We start from the raw sequence: 21,410 nt of genomic DNA, 5'->3' as shown, positions 1-21,410 counted from the left end.
ACCCTTAACAAACTATAGGTCCCGGGATTCTTTGGGGGGAAGCCATGTGCTTTAGAAGATGTGGTGCAATTGTGACTTTGATAACTATACACTGTATCTGATATGGGCTGCATTGATTGATTGATTGATTGATATCATTTATATCCCACCCTCTTCTCCAAAGAATTCAAGGTGGCACACATGGTTCTCCACCTCCTCATTTAAACCCCACAACAACCCTGTGAGGTCGGCTAGGCTGAGAGATAGTTTCTGGCCCAAGGTCACCCAGTGAGCTTCATGGCTGAGTGAATATTTGAACCTTGATCTCCCAGGTCCCAGTCTAACACTCTAGCCACTACACCACAGCGGCTCTTTAAAAAACCACAAAAAGCATTGCTACTAGATGTATTGTTTTTGATTACCTCATAATGACCATTTTCCTCATTTATGGGGACGCCGTTCTTTTTCCACGAAACGGTTGGCTCAGGGTGTCCTCTAGGGGGCAAGCATTCCAGCACCAATTGTTCTCCAGTTGTCACCACCAAGTTGCTGGGATGAAGCCGAAACTCTTCTTGCAGAGCTATGAGAAAACACAAATATATCCTAAATAAAATTCAATAATAATAATAATAATAATAATAATAATAATAATAATACTTTACTATTTGTACCCCGCCCATCTGGCTGGGTTTCCCCAGCTACTCTGGGCGGCTTCCAATAAAGATTAAAAATACATTAAAATGTCACACATTAAAAACTCCCCTGAACAGGGCTGCCTTCATATGTCTTCCAAAAGTCAGGTAGTTGTTTATTTCCTTGACATCTGGTGGGAGGGTGTTCCACAGGGCGGGCGCCACTACCGAGAAGGCCCTCTGCCTGGTTCCCTGTAGCTTTGCTTCTCTCAGTGAGGGAACCGCCAGAAGGCCCTTGGCGCTGGACCTCAGTGACCGGGCAGAACAATGGGGTGGAAATGCTCCTTCAGGTCTATTGGGCCAAACCATTTAGGGCTTTAAAGGTCAACATGGGGTAAGCAAAAGTTCCCAGTATTCTTTGGCGGAAGCAATTTGCTTTAGCTGCACATATGTCAATGCGGCCTACAATTTTGCAACTGAATTTGTCAGTATGTGTTTGAATCCTACCTGAAAACAACAACCGTCTAGAACAGTCCAAACTGTTTTCAAAGAGGGCCAGATTTAATGAAGTGAAGGGCCATGAGGCCGACCAAAGGGCCAACCAAAGTTCTTAACCTTTTTTTAGGATTGAAGTTGTTGAGCTTTTTTTTAGGATTTTACCCGAAAATTGTTGAATTGTTGAGCTTTTTTTAGGATTGATGTCGAACTGCCACAAGGGCCAGATTAAACCGACGTAAATTAGCCGCACCAGTAGAGGGTAACCCCGATCACGTACTAATTTTTTTTTAGAAATTTAAGGTGCAAAGAGCTGTTCATTGTAGATTAAGCAACAAGGGAGGATAAGTGTAAGAATGCCCTCTGGTGTTGACTGTGTTTATGCAAAGGAGCAGGACATGCAGCATGCTTTTTAATTACCCAGTCATTTCCAGAGGTTGCATTTTGTAAGCAGAATCAAGCACTGATCCAGCTGCCTTTCCGCTCCACCTGACAAAATTTGGAGGCTAAACTTCCATGTTCTAACACCAAGGAAGGACGATGCCGTTACAAGGATCGCTCCTTGAGTGCTTTAATTCCTTACAAATTAAGAGCAAGAGCCAATAATAGATAAACGTGCTAAAAACAACAACTTCAATGAGGTAACTATCGATCAAACAAAATTCCAACCACAAAGTCATTGGATGTTGTGAGGGGTAGGGATACTTAAAACAGGAAAAGCTGAACCAGCAGAATCAATCATAAACCATACTAAACTTAAAAGTGAGTTTATTTGGTGCAGCCACTCTATTGTAACGGCAATAAAGCACATCCCATTAATTTCAATTAGTGTGTTGAGCACATGTTTAACTCTCTCCCATCAACGTCAATGGTGCTTATCTCACTTGCGCTCGATGATTGTACCCTAAGATTTTTACCACTCTTCAAAGGCTTTGAATTGCCTTTCACATGTTTACTGCATCAAGAGAGCGCTGCAGTATAAATTCCTTAATTCTGGTTTGTATTTTACCGTTACTTTGTGGATTCTAAAACACACACACACATAAATCCAGTTAATGTGTTTTTAATCGTTTTCAATGATGGAGTGTAGCTACATAAACACAGGAGATGGAGCTTAAACAGGCACCCAAGTCAATGATGATGATGATGATGATAATGATGATGATGATGTAAGGAATTCAATTAACATTGCCATCCTGGGCGTGCCTAGTCAGAGAAGCCATACCGAGTAGGGTTGCCATATCCTGAAGAGCAAAAAAGAGGACAGCCTGCTGCTGTCAGCACACGTGCATCTTTCCCCAGCTTGGGCCAAGCCCAAGCAAAAAAAAAACCCCCAATAAATAAATAAATAATACCCCCCCCAATAAACCCCCAACATTTCCTTTAAAATGTAAAAAAAACAACAACCCGGATGGGCATGTTGGCCTCCCAAAAGAGGACATGTCCTGGATTTCCCAGACGTATGGCAACCCAAATTCTCACCTCAGTGGGACTTCTTCCCAGGAACATGTGCATTGAATTGCAGCATCTATTGCCTGCAAGTGTGTAGAGTGGAGCTAGTGTCCACCTTCAACCATGGTACGAGGCCAAGCAACTGAGAAAACTCCGCAACACACACACACAATTCCACAACAGTTGCTAGCCCAGAAAAAAACATACTAGCTCACATGCTCAGGTGCACAAAAGGCAGGGGTGGGTAATTTTTTTATCCTTTGGATGTTGCTGAACTACTACTCATCAATCCACCCTAGCAAGCATGCTTCCTTGCCCTCACTTTTTGGAAGGAAGGAAGGAAGGAAGGAAGGAAGGAAGGAAGGAAGGAAGGAAGGAAGGAAGGAAGGAAGAAAGAAAGAAAGAAAGAAAGAAAGAAAGAAAGAAAGAAAGAAAGAAAGAAAGAAAGAAAGAAAGAAAGAAAGAAAGAAACCTATTTGGAAACTAGATGCTGGACTAGATGGGCCTTTGGAGGCTTCTCAAAATTATCATTTTTCCAAGTGTCAGTCTGCTGGACTGTACAAGTAGCCATTTAATGCCATCTGTTGTCCCACTTCACTCAAAGCGCCATCAGCTGCTGCTCTTTTGAACAATACAAAAGACCACCAGGCCATCAAAAAGAGGCCTGTTGACCAAAAGCCCCCCCCCCCACTTCAACACTGCAGGTTGCATGTGATGCTGATGCTACTCAGAGCAGATTTATAGAAATGAATGAACCTAAGTGAATCACATCCGTTAACTTCAGGGTGCCTACTCTGAGTAGGAAACTTGCATTGCATACGCCTCCATTTCCCAAAGAGGCCAGCCACAAAGGTGGACGTAGGGCAGCGCCATCAGTTCTGCCACACTGGGTACTGAGCCTTGGGGGCGCCGCAGGGTGCTGCAACTATAACGTCATGAATTGAACAGAACAGAAGGGGAGAGGCAGGGGGGCTGAATTTTGGGCTCATACAAGGCGCCGCTGAACTTTGAAAAACCAAAGTCCACCCCTGCAAGACAGATACCTTCAAGAAACCCACAAGCGGAACATGAAGGGAGTTGCAGTTCTCATTTCTTAGTACAGAAAGTATTGATCTGATGTGTAAAGATCTTTCCTAGTCTACTTGGTTCAAGAGGGTTCTGGAAAGTTTTCTTTCCATATGAAAGAAACAGGCAGAAGGTTCTTGTTTGGGTTATTTCTTCTGAGAAGCTGAGTACAGCTGGTTTAAACTGGTTCTCTTATCTTTCTGTCAAGGCCATGGTGACTTTAATAATAAGGCCGGAAAGAGCCAGGGCTCTGAGCTTACTCTTTCTGTCTCTTTGTTCTGGTGTGCTGTTCTGTACGCTATTGTGCTAAGGTTTAGTCTTATTATAAGTCATTGTAAGTTTTATTGCAAGTGCTGCAGCTGTGCCAAACCTGAATGTACTGTTGTATCTTGGTTCTCGAATGCCTTGGTACTCGGACATTTTGGCTCCTGAACGCCGCAAACCAGAAGTGAGTGTTCTGGTTTATGAACGTTTTTCATCCTACGTGACTTCCGTGGCTTCCGATTGAGTGCAGGAAGCTCCTGCAGCCAATCGGAAGCCGTGCCTTGGTTTTTGAACTGTTTCAGGAGTCGAACGGACTCCTGGAATGGATTAAGTTCGACAACCAAGGCATGACTGTATTGGATTTGTGACCGTTGTGCTCATTTGCCTTCAGTAAAGCTCTGCTGGATGAAGTACAATTGCCTCTGGTCTATTTTTTGGAAACTGCATCGTGTTTAAGTTTTTTCCTCCTCTGGACCAGCAAAGCTCAGCTGGCCAACAGGGAGAAGCCCTCGCCTGCTGTTACTGCCCATCAACTGGTACTATTCACAGATACAATTCCACTGAACCTGGAGTTTCCATTTAGCCATCAACGCTAATAGCCATTGATGGGCTTATCCTCCATATATTTGTCCAAGCTCCTTTTGAAACCATCTAAGCTAGCAACCATCACCCCATCCTGTGGCAACAAAATGAGAACTAGCGTGGCTATTTATGGGAAGACGTCTTCCTGCAGCTACTTCTGCTTCAAATATAACAATTGCCTTGACAACCCGAACTGGGAACACAATCAGAAGGGAGAAACCCACAGAGAGGGAGAGAGGCAGCCTTTTCCCCTTGCCTTCCAGTCTTCTGCCTGCTTCCTGCATTCATCCCTCCCGAAGGATGTGACTCCTTTGTAATATAATCAAAAATCCAGGAGATGAGTCAACTTCTTACAAGCAGCAACCTGCAGAGACCGTACCTTAGGATGTTATTGCTAGATATTTTTAGACGGTTAAACAAAATAATCCTTAATTGTTTCCAAAAGTCTCCCGCCCCACGTTTCCCAGCACAGACCAAGAGAAAAGATTAGGCTGTATTGCAGCGACTGCGCTGTAACAAAGAAATAGGTCAATTCTACTGCCGAAGAAGGATGGTAGAGGACTATGGATGGTGGAGAAATTTGGTTTATCTCCATTTAAATGGGAGCCCACCTAACTGACACTTCCCAATGCAATCTGCTAACCAAAAAGCAGCCATTCTTGAAAATCCGCACTTTCCTGAATTTTGCATTGAAATTCTCCAAATAAATAATGCACCAAAAAATGATGTCTATTTTGGAAAGTGTGTTCAAATATGCATATTAGTGAAGATAAGACATAAAATGAATTCATATTAGAAAATAATCAGAAACCATGGGGAAATTGTGCATGAGAATGTGCATATTATGTGAAAATTGCTCTACAATGCTACTTAAAAATAAAATCACAAACTGATGCAGAAATGTAGAGACCTGAACTTGCAATTGAGAAAAATGAGAAATTGAGAGAAGCCAAAATTAACAGATGTGCCCATACAGGACTAATGGAGGGGGTTATATTTGCTGTAGAAATGAGAAAAGGGTCTCAACATCTGGGAGAGAGACAGGTTTAACTGCCCCTGACCATAAAGGTAAAGGTACCCCTGACCATTAGGTCCAGTCGTGATTGACTCTGGGGTTGCGGCGCTCATCTCGCTCCATGGGCCGAGGGAGCCGGCGTTTGTCCGCAGACAGCTTCGGGGTCATGTGGCCAGCATGACTAAGCCGCTTCTGGTGAACCAGAGCAGCGCACAGAAACGCCGTTTACCTTCCCACCAGAGCAGTTCCTATTTATCTACTTGCACTTTGAGGTGCTTTCGAACTGCTAGGTTGGCAGGAGCAGGGACCAAGCAACGGGAGCTTACCCGTCGCGGGGATTCGAACCGCCGACCTTCTGATCAGCAAGTCCTAGCTCTGTGGTTTAACCCACAGCGCCACCCGCGTCCCTATGCCCCTGACCATATGGGAATGTAAATATGACATCCTAGTGCATAAGTCAATACACAAATATTTTAAAGGGAGTTTTGATAAGTGGAACCTATTACAAAACGTCCCAGTGTGGAGTGCTTCTTGTTTAGGGATTCAGTCAAGTAGCCATGCCAGCTTCCAAAATACTCCACCCCATTCCTCATCCACTCAAGTTTTCCATTATTCCCTTTCAACAGTTAGTCAGCATTCCATGGCCATGTCTTCAGCCCCCAATGGGAAGTTTATGGAGGTTCCCCAGCACCACCTTTTAGGTTTTGCTCCCTAAAGATTTTGTGTAACAATACCTCTAGTGCTGGAGGTGTTGGGAGAACTGAGATCACGGTTAGTGAATGATGGTTTCCTACTTTGCTGCATATGTATGAGCAAGCTGAGCTTTTTAATTGGCTTTTGTGATCGTAAAGGTAAAGGGACCCCTGACCATTAGGTCCCGTCGTGACCGACTCTGGGGTTGCAGTGCTCATCTCGCTTTATTGGCCGAGGGAGCCGGCATACAGCTTCCGGGTCATGTGACCAGGATGATTAAGCCGTTTCTGGTGAACCAGAGGAGCGCATGGAAACGCTGTTTACCTTCCCGCCGGAGCAGAACCTATTTATCTACTTGCACTTTGACGTGCTTTCAAACTGCTAGGCTGGCAGGAGCAGGGACCGAGCAACAGGAGCTCACCCCGTCGCAGGAATTCGAACTGCCAACCTTCTGATCGGCAAGTCCTAGGCTCTGTGGTTTAACCTACAGCGCCACCCACGTCCCTTTGTGATCATAGGGTATGGGAAAAGAAGATAGTACTTTCTTAAACTTTCTTAAAGTCAATCAGTCTGGAACAAAAGCTTGTGTCGGCAATGCTGATCTTTTCAATCACAAGAAATTCTTTTTTATTATTCTGTATATTTAACAAACAAACAGAGGAAACTGCCTTGTACAAACCACTGGGCTACAGGACCTCCCTCTACAAAAATAAGACTATATATCCAGCCAGCCCTCTATTGTCTATTCTGACTCTTTCCAATGACTCAGATAGGGAAAGGTCCTCCCATTACCTGTTACCTGACCCTTCTAACTGGAGATGTCAGGAATTGAACCTGGGACATTAAGCAGATGCTCTGTCAGTGAGCCAGGTGTTTTCTAAGCTACAATCATGATATTAAAGTAAAGGTAAAGGGACCCCTGACCATTAGGTCCAGTCGTGACTGACTCTGGGGTTGCGGCACTCATCTCACTTTATTGGCCAAGGGAGTTGGCGTACAGCTTCCAGGTCATGTGGCCAGCATGACTAAGCCGCTTCTGGCGAACCAGAGCAGCACACGGAAACACCATTTACCTTCCCGCCAGAGCGGTATCTATTTATCTACTTGCACTTGACATGCTTTTGAACTGCTAGGTTGGCAGGAGCAGGGACCGAGCAATGGGAGCTCACCCCGTCGCGGGGATTTGAACCGCCAACCTTCTGATTGGCAAGTCCTAGGCTCTGTGGTTTAACCCACAGCACCACCCGTGCGGGTTAAACCGTTATATTAATCAATTCAAAATGTTTCGTCAGCTAAAATGCTATCCCCCTTTTAAAATAAATGTGTTGGCTCGTTAAATGGTATGAGACCCACAGACATGCTATTTGAAATGGGACAGCTGAGCATTTTACCTCCTCACTCTGCACGATGGGCTGATCTGACACGAAGCAAAAATGCCAAAACAACACCAGCCTCCTGCTGACTTTGTTTCAGAGACCCACACAGAGGCAGTTGGGGGGCAGGGAGCAGAGGAAAAACTGGGAGCCTGTCTGGAATTGGTTTGCCGGAGCACATGTTTTGCATCGCTCCACGGCAACGCAAGACCCAATGCACATCCGAGGAAGGGAACTATTTGCTTGCACGTGCTCAAACAGCGAGTCCATGTGGCGCACTTAATTTAGTGTTGCTAACAGAAGCATCTCCCAAACCATCTTCGCCTGCATGAATATTTATAGCTGCCAAACACCACTGCGAACCTTCACACTGGGCCACGAGAGCCGGATGGAGCCTGATCGTTAATGAAGTGTTAATTGGAGGGTCTCCCAGCCTGAATATTAAAGAGGGTTTTTAATTGTGCCAATAATTAGCGCTGCAAAATCCTGCAAGAGAGACGTTGTGGGCTTAAAGGTGGGAGAGATGGTGTGGTCCAGGGGCATGCCCGAGATGGGGCATTTGATATCTCTGTACTACCCTAGGGATGCAGAACATGGAATATAGAAGTAATGAGAGTAGCTAGAAAGTCCAAAGTATTTATAAACACAAAACACACACACACACGGCAGAACTTTTCTTAATTGTTGCTCTCAGTATGCATATATTTCATTGTATTTATTTATGTATGAATGGCATTATTACTCTCTGCTTCCTGAATATGAGAGGCAAAATGTTGTCCCCGATCCCCAATCCTAGTTCAGCACACTAAACACTACTGTATCTAATTGGATGGGATCAACAGCATTGAATTCACTGGGTGACACTGAACCAGCCCTTTTCTCTCAGTTTTCTCATCTGTAAAATGGGAGCAGTTGAGGCCTTGGCTCACGACTGCTGTAAGAGAAAAACGTGAGGCAAGGAGCACTGAAAGTGATATTAGCATGAGTTTAACAATGTGGACGTTCACTGCTAGCTGTTTGGCAATAATTTAGTGACTGATCTCCAATCACAACAATAAAGATTGGTTGGTTGGTTGGTTGGTTGGTAGGTAGGTATCAAAGAACTAATTCAAACAAACAGTCCTCCATGGACTGTTGATCATTTCAGTTTGTAGGTGGGAGGTGTATATTTGAATGTTCTCCCATGTTAAAAGCTCGCTGCATGTGAAAATCGAGTACAGGAGGGAAGGTTTGTCCTGAGGACTTTTCTCTTACGTGGTAGCTTTCCATGCACAGGTAAAGGTTTGCTTGTAGGAACATAAGAACACAACAATAACTTGCTAAATCTGGCCAGTGGAACACCTAGTTGAGCATTCTATACTCACAGTGGCCAACAAGATGCCTCTTTTAAGTTGCTCGCCATCATTGCCTCCTGTGGGAGCCAATCACAAGTTTAACTAGGCACTGTGTGGAGTTCTTTGTTTTGTCTGCCCTGTTTCTTAAGGTGAAGGTGAAGGTGAAGGTGAAGGGACCCCTGACCATTAGGTCCAGTTGTGGCCAACACTGGGGTTGCGGTGCTCATCTTGCTTTATTGGCTGAGGGAGCCGGCGTACAGCTTCCGGGTCATGTGGCCAGCATGATTAAGCCGTTTCTGGTGAACCAGAGCAGCGCATGGAAACGCCGTTTACCTTCCCGCCGGAGCGGTACCTATTTATCTACTTGCACTTTGACGTGCTTTCGAACTGCTAGGTTGGCAGGAGCAGGGACCGAGCAATGGGAGCTCACCCCTTCGCAAGTATTCAAACCGCCGACCTTCTGATCAGCAAATCCTAGGTTCTGTGGTTTAACCCACAGCGCCACCCACATCCCTGTTTCTTAAGGTAAAAGCATTTAAACAGTCTTTACAAATAATGCACACCTGCAGTCGGGGAAAAGTTAATAGGCTCAAAGAAACAAGATCTCACCATGGGTGGGTGGGATTGGATTTAGTTCACATTTAAAGGTAAATCTACCTGTCTTGTGCTTTCCAAAACAATATACAAAATAAAGACCGGCTTCAAAATGTGCACTTCTCCAAATTTTGCAGTGCCGTTTTCCAGACAAGTAACACATTCAAAAATGCATCTACTGAGATAAAGCATGCGTAGAAATGCATACTATTAGTGTAAATAACATACAAGAATGAATTATGTTGTGGGAAGCTGCCTTGCAAAAAAACCCAAAAGTGCCTATTTGGCAAAGTTAGATACAAAAATGTGCATACAAGGAGAAATTTGCACTCAAATCTGAAGAAATTTTCAGAAGTACTTTATTTCACCACCACCACCACCCATCAAACAATGTGGAGAATTGAACTTAATATTGAACAAATGAGAAAATCAAGAGAAATGACAATGGACAGATTTGGCAGCCCCTCAAAGGTGGATTTATACGGGGGGGGGGAACGCTATAAATAAGCCATAAATTAAATTGTTTTAACCAAAGGGGAGGGAACTCTCTGTAAAATTGCATAGAAAAGTTTTCTGCTCTACAGCGCCAACTGGTGTAGCATGTTTATAACGTACTTAAAATGCTGTTTTTGATTAATGTGGGTGAGTCCCTAGTCCCACCCAGACAGCCCCACCATGCAGCAATAAAAGTGGCTTATCCGGTATGGAACTCTCTGAGCCTTACCTTCCACATAAAGAGAAGCATTCTTGCTAACGGCTGCACCCAGGTGGTTTCTGGCCACGCAGTTGTACACCCCCTCGTCCGATTTCCCCTTCCTCTGGCTGAGACGTAAGAAGAAGAGGGAGCCACCCGGCAGGAGGGTGCGTTGGGAGGGACCATCGTCTTTGTTTGTCTTCACATACTCGCCATTGCGATACCACTCAATGGTGGGTGTCGGGTTCCCAGCCGCACGGCAGTTCAAGGTCGCAGCCTGGTCCCAGCGTACCACGAGGTCAGAGGGGTGATCGATGATATATGGTACAACCTCCTCTGAACGAGACTTTGAACCTGGGAGAATAAGAAACGGGGAGGGAGGGACAGAAAAGAAATAAACTTCATTCTCCCCCATCAAACATCTTTTTGTCTTTCCATTCCTTTGCTGGACTACTTGCCACCTACAATAACCTAGCACTGGGTTGACTCAAAAGTTACAAACAAACAAATCAGTAGCACCTTGCATCATGCCAGTGCTAAACAATTAAAACCCCTGTGTTAAAAAACAATTATCAGTAATATCCAAGGCAACACAATGACCAAATACAACAATGCGATGTCAATATAAACTCTTTATATAATCTATACAGAACATTGAACAGCATGAAATATATGAAATATATTGTTTGCGGACCACTTCAGCAGCGTTGGACGTCATAAAACAAAGACTTTCAGAGACTTATAAGACTTATGTTTATTTGGTTCTATGTTTTCAAGAGAATCCATCAAGAGTGCATATTTTGTGATTTTCAGAGATTTATAAAATTTCTGTTTATTTGGTTTTGCAGAGAGTGCATATTTCATATATTTCATACTGTTCAATGTTCTGTATAGATTATGTAAAGAGTTTATATTGACATTGCATTGTTGTACTTGGTCACCGTGTTGCCTTGGATATTACTCATGCCAGTGCTATGCAGAATCTATATTGTTGGACATAGACTGGAATACTTGGTTTCAGGTCCCTGCTAAGCCACAAAATGTACGGATGTTGGGTGAGTCACTGTGTGCCTAACCTACAGGGGTATTTGGATGATAACAGCAGGGATATTGTGAATACAGCCTCACTGGAGAATCGGATACCCTTGTCAGTCTTTATACATAATATTTGTGTAAGGCTGTCATCATGCTGTAGTTCACACCACCACCAGCAGGTGCTGCTGCAAACGACAGTATGACGAGAGGTCAGTGCCTCTACTGGCCACTTTCCTCCTCCACTGGCTGGTGTGGAAGTGGACTAACAAAGGAAAGAAAGCCTTTCTCCCTTCCCCACCCCTACAGCAGCTGCTACTATTGCTTCGGCAAGCAAGGAAAAAGTCTGAATTTTCAGGCCAACCTGATCACTGCACCAGCTATGGCAGAAGGATGAATGAGCCCGATCCCTGTGGCAGCTGCAGGCTATGCAATGGGCCCAGTGGCATTGTGTGGTGACAGCAAGACCAATATGGGGTTCAGCAGATCCCAGACTGCCTCAGAATGTTCCACTTCAGGGGCTTCAGCCTGGGCTCGGCTATTGAAGGACTTGCCACCTTACTTCCTGCTCACCCAAAGGAGGATTTCAGTGTCAATGGCATGGTGTTAGTGCCGGCCTGATGGTGGGTCAGATTCAATCCAATCCCTACCCCCCATAAGGAAGTTTGAATTGCTCTGCCTCTCCTTTAGAATCAGCTCTCCATCCACAAATATCAAAATGACAATGATGCATTGCGAGGGTTGCTGAGAACATGAATGTGCCTTGGACATTTTAATGCTCTAAATAACATCACTGTCAGAATCAACACCATAAATTGGTCCCCTTGGATGGCAAACCTATACATACTCCTGGAATTGATCCCATTAGACTGGGTAGACAAGTACAGTATGGGACGCTTGGTCTTCTTATCTCAGTGCCTGTTAGTAACCGCCGTCCGTTTTCTAACCTCTCTGTTTAATGTGAGGTACAATTTTCCCAGCCTTTAAAACTTCTAAAATTTAGAAGATGGAGAAAGCCCCAGCCCTTGATTTAAGCTTTCTGTAGAATGGCACTCTGCTGATCCACAGCCTCCGAGAAGCAAACTCATTGTTATTGCGGCAATACATAGTAATCCCCTCAGAGCTTCCTGTGCAGAATTTCCTGACATTGTCCCCTCGGAAGCAGCAGAAAGTCAAGGACCTTCAGCCACAAAGAATGGACTGGTGGGCCTCTAGGCACCCTTTGAGATACAATAACCCTTCTCCTCCCCCTCTTTCCCAGTCAAAAACTCTGCTTTCTGCAACCTCTCTCATGCAAATCTCCAAGTCCAGTAGATAGATAGATAAGGCGCACCTAGTTTTTTTGGGGGGAATAAAGGGGGGGAATTATTATTTTTTCCCCAGGCATGGGGCTAGGGCGGGAAAAGCCTGAGCTTCTCCCCAACCCCAGCCCCCAGAACAGGCAACTCTCCACAAGCCATGGGAGCCCAGTGCCAGGCTCCCACGCCTTGCGGAGATTTGCGCGAAGCCTGGGGAGCAAGAGGGGTCGGTGCGCACCGACCCCTCTCGCTCTCCATGCTTCAGCAAAAGCCTGCATTCGCCCCATAGGATGCACCCAGATTTCCCCTTCATTTTTGGAGGGAAAAAAGTGCGTCCTATGGGGCGAAAAATACGGTAGATAGATATAGATAGATAGATAGATATAGATAGATAGATAGATAGATAGATGATAGATAGATAGATAGATAGATAGATAGATAGATAGATAGATAGATAATTTATTACGGTCGGAGACCAGCTTATAAAACACACTTGGGAGACTTGACCTGGCACCACCATCTCCCGGAAGTCCTTCAAGTCCAGTATTTTCTAGAAGCAGGTGTGTTGCACAAGACCCACCCTCTGCCACTATTATCATGCAACCCCTATTCTCCTCACAGAGCTACAATTCCCAGACTTCCCTGAGAAGAGAGGTTGACTATTAAACCACTCCAGGAATTGTAGCTATGTGAGGGGAATGGGGTTCTCCTAACCAGCTGCGTTGTGTGAGTTCACAGCTCCTGGGGTAGGCGCATGTGTGCTGGGGGGGGGCAGAGGAATGGAGGGTGAAAGAACCAGGCACAGCACCCCAGCCCTCACCACCGACACCACCGGTGCCAAGCAGGGCTGTGCTGCTCCACCTGCCTGCCCATGCCAGGAGGGGGAGTCTGGCCAAACTACGTGGCACTTGATGAGCCCAACCAGGTGCCCCCAAGCCAGCACCCCCAGGGCAGCGCTGCCTGCTGCTCCTCTCAATGAGCCTCGGATCCTCCAACACCCGAAGAGGAGCACCTCACAGGGGGGCTTCGTACCCCCTCAAAAATCCATGCCCAGGTCCATGGCCAAGCCCCTGCTCCTAATACTCAGTGCCCTTAGCAAACTACAATTCCCAAGATTCTTTGGAGGAACCAATCCCTGCTTAAAGTGCTATGATACTGCCTTGAATGTGTAGTGCAGACGGAGGCCCAGAAAAATACTTTAATTCCCCCTCTCCCCCCGTCTTTTGTTGCTGGACTTGGCTACTTGAATTAAAGGGACTTTCCCCAAGTTCAAGCCACCCAGAAAGGTCGTTTTCCCTTTCTTTGTATCCCTGCAAAAACGTTTTCCCCCTGGTGCTACCACCGAAGCTTCCTGATTCCCCATCTTTCCCACATTCACTGAGCATGACGACGGACCGGTGTGTAACATTTCAGGAATTTCCTGCTTTTCAATATTTGATTCTAAAGAAACATCTAAGCATTCCACCCCACCACTTTTTCATCTTAACCCATTCAGATTCCGTATTACCATCCCAACAAGCAGCAGGAAACGAGAGCACTGGGCAACAGGATTTGGACTAGGTGGAGGAAAAGAGAGGGCTGGGAAGTATTCATCACTTGGTACAGTGGCTGCAGGTTTTGACCCCCACAGTGAATCCACACAGCTGGGGGTGGGGGCTTTCTTCAAAAGGGGATGTGCATTAGCAACAACTTTGTAAAAGTGGCAGTGTTTCTCCCTTTTAGAGTTCTAGAACCAAAGCCCCCGTCATCACACTGCAAAGCTTTTCAAAATAAGAAAGAAAGAATTTCATCATTTCCATGAAATAAACACAAAGAAGGGAGCAGGCAGCATCTAACATAAACAGCTCTCCCATTATTGCTGATCATCTGAGCAAGCTAATGTGAATTAGTAAGAAAAGCAATGGTTGTTTTTGACCTGCGCAGTTCGGGACCCCTATATCGAAAGGGCTGCCATTCTGCCTATGAACCTGCCCAGACCTTGAGATCATCATCTGAGGCCCTGCTGTGCAAGCCTCCTTTGAGGAAGGCCTGGAGGGTGCAAACGAGAGAATGGGCCTTTTCTGTCATAGCGCCCTGTCTACGGGATGCTCTGCCCAGGAAGGTTGGCCTGCCACAAACGTTGGAATTGTTTTGAAGCCAGAGACGTCTTTGTTTTCCCAGGCATTTGGGCAGTGCCAACAACTGAATGTTTGTTTTGGTCTTCATTTGAAGATGGATGGGGTGGTTCTCATGGAGATGGACCATTTTATGACACTGAAATCTCTTAGGGATGAGGAAATCTGTCCAGTTCCTCGTTTTTCTAGTCCTAAGTTTGGTTCTCCACATTTCCACATCAGTTTACAATTTAGTTTTTTAAGTCCTCATGAAAAATCATCAGCATTTGAGTGCTAATGCGTTCATTTATTACATAGAATTTTGCCTAATACTGTATACAGACGACGACCATTTCGCATGGGGGTTCCATTCCTGGACCCCGTGTGTATCGGTAAATATGTATTTGTGTGCCCCGCCCTGTTACGCTCCATTATGCCCTGCCCCGCCCCCATTCTGCCCCATTCCACCCTCTTGCAAATCCAAAAGGAACCGCATGTTGGCGATCACGCATCATTTGAACACACCTAAAATAGTCGCTGCCTGTACACAATCTGGCAAAGCAGATTTTCCTAATACAGTCAGACCTCGGGTTACAGACGCTTCAGGTTGCGTGTCTTCAGGTTGCACACCACGCCAAACCTGGAAGTACCAGAAAGCGTGACTTCTGGGTTTCAGCACTCGCACATACGCAGAGCCACCAAATTGCAACCCGCCCATGCACAGACGAGGTGCTGTGGGTTGCGAATGTGCCTCCCACACGGATCACGTTCACAACCCAAGTGTTCACTGTATAATTAATTTTTCTATGTTATTTTCATGAATACTTGCATTTTAATGCATATGTTATACAGTATGTGCATTTTCCCACACATTAGTTTGCTGCATTGCAAAATCTGGAGAAGTGTGAATTTCAACGGATGTGTTTGTCAACATCCTGTGCCCTTTTGAAATGTGTTTTTTTGGGGGGTTGTTTTTGTTTTGATTGTGTATTTTGTGGCTTTATACAGTGGTGCCTCAGGTTACAAACACCTTGGGTTACAAACACTTCAGGATGCAGACTCTGCTAACCAAGAAGTAATACCTCGGGTTAAGTACTTTACCTCAGGATGAGAACTGAAATCGCATGCTGGCGATGCGGCGGCAGCAGGAGGCCCCATTAGCTAAAGTAGTACCTCAGGTTAAGAACGGTTTCAGGTTAAGAACGGACCTCTGTGATTCTCACTATTGCATTTTTACTTGGCAAATTGCTTTGGGAATTTTTGTAATGGAAAGCAATATATCAATTGTGGGTGGCAGTGTGGGTTAAACCACAGAGCCTAGAGCTTGCCAATCAGAAGGTTAGCGGTTTGAATCCCCGCGACGGGGTGAGCTCCCGTTGCTTGGTCCCAGCTCCTGCCAACCTAGCAGTTCAAAACCACGTCAAAGTGCAAGTAGATAAATAGGTACCGCTCGGGTGGGAAGGTAAGCGGCGTTTCTGTGCGCTGCTCTGGTTCGCCAGAAGTGGCTTTGTTATGCTGGCCACATGACCCAGAAGCTGTACGCTGTCTCCCTCGGCCAATAAAGCGAGATGAGCTCCGCAACCCCAGAGTTGGCCAAGACTGGACCTAATGGTCAGGGGTCCCTTTACCTTTACCTTACCTAACACCTTGAATTGCTACAGTTCGCTTGTCCATCTAAGGTCAGAAACAAAAACCACCCAGGTAACTACATGTGGTATTTGCTATCGTTTTAGTCTGTAAATGTTGCATGAATAAGTGTGCTGTTTTATGCATTGTTGCGACATTTCTTTCCATTGAAATGCATGGAAGTTAATTACATAATTATTGGCATAATTATATTAGTTTTGGCCACAGCACATAGTAAAATAGCAGAAGCTGAACTGTAGCAGAACAGAAACAGTGCCGATTATGATGGGCTCAGGACAGGATGAAAATCACTGCCTCCTTACATTCTTAGTCTCCAAACATCCCAGAACGCCAAACAAAGCAAATCCAGATCAAAAGATCACGTGTTCTTAGATCTCACTGTGTACCAATGGCAAATTAAATATTATTATTTTTTTAGCTCCAGATGTGTTGTAACTACTTGCACAACAGTAGTGCAGTAATATTAAGCATATCATGGGACAGAATTCTGAAGGCAAAGTTAAGAAGACAAGTGTTTTTTTATCACAGCTCCTGGGGGATAACCTAGCAACCCAAATTTCCTAAATCAAGCCAATAGTGCTCAGGGGAAAGTTAGGATTCAGTGGGCTCACTTTATATTTGCCTTACCTACGGTACAATTTTAAGCAAATTTATTCAAAATTTGGAAGGAAGCTTCCAGTATGTCCAGTGTGGCTTATTTCTGACTTACAAGTTAAGCCCTGTTTAGGGAAGTTTTTAATGATTGTGTTTTAATGTATTTTTAACCTTCTGTTGAAAGCCGCCCAGAGTGGCTGGGGAAACCCAGCCAGATGGGCGGGGTAGAAATATTATTATTATTATTATTATTATTATTATTATTATTATTATTATTATTATTATCATTAATTGTGTTAGGATGTGGTGCATGCACACCATTTGAATGGCGATGCGCTTCAATTTGGGGGACAGCCCCCTCAAATATTTTATTGGGAGGCTGAATCGTGTTACTGGGAAATTCAGGGTTCCTTCTATAAATTCAGGGGGTTGTTGCAGCAATGAAGAGTGCTGGGGAAGCGACCCCCCCCTTCAGGCTAGTCTTACAGGACAATCCGAAACATTTTAACTGAAAAGCACAGCCTTCTTGCTTCAATAGACCTTACTCCCAAATAAGTGTGTGCAGGACCACAGCCTTCATCATAGTTTCCCAAGTACGCTCAGAAAGTTAATCAAAGATTCTCTCCTTTCCATTGGGCTGGGAAGGGAGGGTGGAGATCTGCCCTCAGATTCTAAACCCCTTTGACTGCATAAGTAAAAGCTTCCCCTAGTCCGGACGGATTCTGATCACTCACCTTGCATCAGCAGAAACGCTGCCCAAACTATGAGCTTCTGTAGCACAGGGCTCACCGCTCCTGCCATGCTTGTCTAGTTGCAGAAACTTCTTCTTGATGGAACTGGGCAGCCAGGGAGACTGGTTGGATCCTGCACTCACTTGTCTCCTTTTCCGCCGGTCACTTCCACTGGGGGCTTTTGTTGTCTCTCTGCTCCAAGACGCACAAGCACAGGGACGCTGACACAAACAAGTTTGTCAGCTCCAAACGTTTCATCAAGCCACTTCCTCAGTGCATATTTTCCCGGACTGTTCACAGGATACCGGAAGGGGTGGGTGTGAATTTCAGGGCCTCCTCTCCTCCAGCTTCTTGTCAAAACTACAGCTGCTGGAAGACCCCACACCAGAAAAAGGACTGTTTGCACCAACTTTCTATTCCCCCCCCCCATAGGACCTGGAATCTGCTGGCTCCTAAGTCAAGGAATTGCTCTCTGTCTTTAAAAAGTTCCCCTCCCCTCCCCTCCCTGCCTCTTTTCCTTCAATTATATCTACTTCAGCCTTTCTTGTGCATAGACAATGCTCTGAAAATATGAAGTTTTCCCCAGAATGGGAGTGAAGCCAATGGGTTTTATTTAGCTATCCAACAAGCAATGCAATTTGTAAGTGAATAATAATAATAATCTAAGAAAGGGTTGGCCAAAGTATGAAGGCATACATTTCAAAAACTGGCAGAGGGGTAAAAAACGCCCCACACACACATTCTTGCTTTACAATAAGAAAGAATCCTAAGGAGTCCACAAAATATGAACACCACTTCCCAAAATGCAAATGATGTTTGAAAGCTTTGTTTTGAAGATTCCACTTTCTTGTTTTTAAGCAGACTCTTATATTCCAGCTACGCTTGATCAAATTGTCCATGGATTCCTCTGATGGATTCTTGTGAGAATCCCTTCTTACCCCGTCTTAGCAAGAACTTTCTCGGCCACTTGAGAAAGCTTTGTATCAAAATATAATTCCCCTCCAATTAAAAATGAATGGTGCATTTTAAGCAGTATAAATGTGCACTATTTGTAGCAAAGTTTCACAGAGTTGGAAGGGACCCCTGAAGATCATCTAGTCCACCCCCCCTTGCAATGCAGGAATATGCAGCTGTCCCATACTGGAATCGAACCTGCAACCTTGACATTATCCGCACCATGCTGTTAGCAACTGAGCTTGCTGTGCAACGTTTCACTCTTCACGTATTACATTCCATCACATTTCAAAATCCCTTGCATACTAACATAGAAGAATAACCTGCTTCCTATGTAAGAGACTTCATTTCATTCCTGGTCCCTGCTTTCTGAACTTCCCCCACCCCAAGAGTCAGCACTCCATGCCCACTGAGCAGGCCCAGTCCTTATGGGGCTGGTTTTCGGTTTACCCCCTTTTTTAGGTGTTTTTCTTTTTAAGAAAAACACCTAAAAAAGAGAGCCAGTGTGGTGTAGTGGTTAAGAGCGGTGGACTCGTTATCTGGGGAACCGGGTTCGCGTCTCCGCTCCTCCACATGCAGCTGCTGGGTGACCTTGGGCCAGTCACACTTCTCTGAAGTCTCTCAGCCCCACTCACCTCACAGAGTGTTTGTTGTGGGGGAGGAAGGGAAAGGAGAATGTTAGCCGCTTTGAGACTCCTTTGGGTAGTGATAAAGCGGGATATCAAATCCAAACTCTTCTTCCAAACTCTTCTCCTTTATCTAAAGTTCTTTTGTGGGTTAATTCTGCAAACCATGGGTTTTCTTAATGCCTGCTGATGGTGCTGTTTGGGCTATTTTGGATGCAGGTGGCACTGTGGTCTAAACCAATGGGCCTCTTGGGCTTGCCGATCGGAAGGTCAGTGGTTCGAATCCCTGTGACGGGGTGAGCTCACCTTTGCTCTGTCCCAGCTCTTGCCAACCTATCAGTTTGAAAGCACACCAGCTCAAGTAGATAAATAGGTACCACTGCGGCGGGGAGGTCAACAGCATTTCCATGCTCTCTGGTTCTGTCATAGTGTTCTGTTGCACCAGAAGTGGTTTAGTCCTGCTGGCCACATGACCCTGAAAGCTGTCTGTGGACAAACACCAGCTCCCTCAACCTGAAAGCAAAATGAGCGCCGCATACCCATAGTCACCTTTGACTGGACTTAACTGTCCAGGGGTCCTTTACCTTTTCACATAAGAATTGGTGTTCAGAGAACGAGCTCACTATTAGCATGGGTGGTGCGACTTTTCAATGTATGCACCCAGTTTCCCCAGAACTTTTGAGTGTTATTTCTAATCACCGTGATAGGATCTCTGTACCAAAGTGCTATGGCAATGTTTCCTAAACTTGGGTCTCCTACTGTTTTTGGACTACAACTCCCATCAGCCCCAGCTAGCAGGACCATTGGTCAGGGATGATAGGAATTGTAGCCCGAAAAGAACTGGAGACCCAAGTTTGGGGAATACTGGGCTATGGCATATCAACTGTGAGTTTGAAGGGGATTTTTTCAACAGCAGTTGCTCATGGCACAGGACAAACACACGGCTTTTAGACACCCTTTCAATTCCAACAGCTGTTCGCCGCCTAACACATGAGGCTGCTGTTTGAGAATCACTTGTCCATGTTCCACCCACCGTGCTTTAGGAATGTAGAACTAATTCTGCAGTCCTCAGAAGAAAGTCGCTGTGGTATGGTGGTTAGGGTGTCAGTTTTGGGGCTGGAAGAGCAAGGGTTCAAAACCCCACTTGACCATGAAGCTCACTTGGCAATCACTGATAGACTTGTTGTGAACATAATATGGAGAAGGGGAGAACCCAAGCTAATCACATTAAGCTGCTAAGGGGAAAGGTGGGGAGGTAGATGCAATAATCATTCAGATGCAATACATCCCTATTCATAGATCGTGCACCTTATTGTCATACAAAATCTTGCAACCAGCTGGAATTTGCCAAGGTCCTTTGAACAGACAATGGCAGGATGTTGCACGCAAGTGGCAGGAAGTGTTATGAATGATAAACCTAAATAATAATAATAATAACATGTTTAAGGAGAAGCAAACTGAGCCACAAAAGGCCAGAATCATAAAAGCATGAGGACAAAGATCGGAAGTCTGCATTAATCACAGAAAATGTGTGCTCCCTCTTGCGATGGGAAGGACAGCCAAAACAATCGGATACACCTTACTAATTTAGCATTGTTTTGTAAAGAAACTACCTAGAGCAGCCAAGACAAAATCTAGGCAGGTGTGATCAGATAACAAGCACTTATCTTATTCCAGCTTGTCTTTGGCTCAAGGTCATTCACCCTAGCCCTGAAATGAAGAGCAGCAACTAGGAACAAGTAGACTTGGCAATTTCTGCTTCTCATCTTCCCAATCTTAAGTCCACTTCTCCATATTTCAACATCTGTTGCTGGTTTTCTTTTTAATAATAAAAATAAAACTCTCCAGAAAATTCATCAGGATTTCAGTACGAACTTCTCCTGAAATAAACATTTTTGTATGCCATTTTGCCTAATTTCCGCAAAGTGTATTTTCCCTGGCATAATGCTTTTTAAAAATGTTCCCCCACCCGTTAATATATGTATTTCTATGCACCGTTTGCCCTTTTGGTACACTTTACTTGGCTGGAAAACTGCATTGCAAAATTTGGAGAACTGCAAATTTTGAAGGATGTCTGTCTTTCGGTTCATGTATTGTTTCAGAAAGTGTGAATTCGGTAGGTTGGCCTTTAAATGCAAACTGACGCACATGGGGGCCAGGAATGGGACCCACACACAAAATGGTCATTGCCTATACTTTTGATGAAGAAGAGACCATCCCATCTCCAATATAGGCTACTGCTGCTGCACTGTCAAAGAGTTTT

At 45.0% G+C, this 21,410-nt stretch overlaps 1 protein-coding gene across 4 annotated transcripts in view; it reads right to left on the bottom strand.

Annotated features, from left to right (window-relative positions):
• The window catches only part of ROBO4 (roundabout guidance receptor 4), a 119,688-nt gene that overhangs the window by 89,993 nt on the left and 8,285 nt on the right, over nucleotides 1–21,410 (bottom strand). For 3 of the 4 annotated variants that reach the window (XM_081890859.1, XM_081890857.1, XM_081890856.1), the window contains exons 2-3: nucleotides 10,203–10,526; nucleotides 402–559 (exon numbers count right to left, since the gene is read on the bottom strand). In XM_081890859.1, the coding sequence (XP_081746985.1) occupies nucleotides 402–559; nucleotides 10,203–10,526 (482 nt within the window). Of the gene's footprint in view, nucleotides 1–401; nucleotides 560–10,202; nucleotides 10,527–17,570; nucleotides 18,006–21,410 lie in introns of those variants that run through there. The other variant, XM_081890858.1, reaches the window with a different exon arrangement.

This window comes from Podarcis melisellensis (genome assembly GCF_964234715.1).
Source record: "Podarcis melisellensis genome assembly, chromosome: 15".
Classification (NCBI taxonomy): domain Eukaryota; kingdom Metazoa; phylum Chordata; class Lepidosauria; order Squamata; family Lacertidae; genus Podarcis; species Podarcis melisellensis.
Note: the sequence above shows the minus strand (reverse complement) of the source record. Positions and strands in the feature narration are given on the sequence as shown.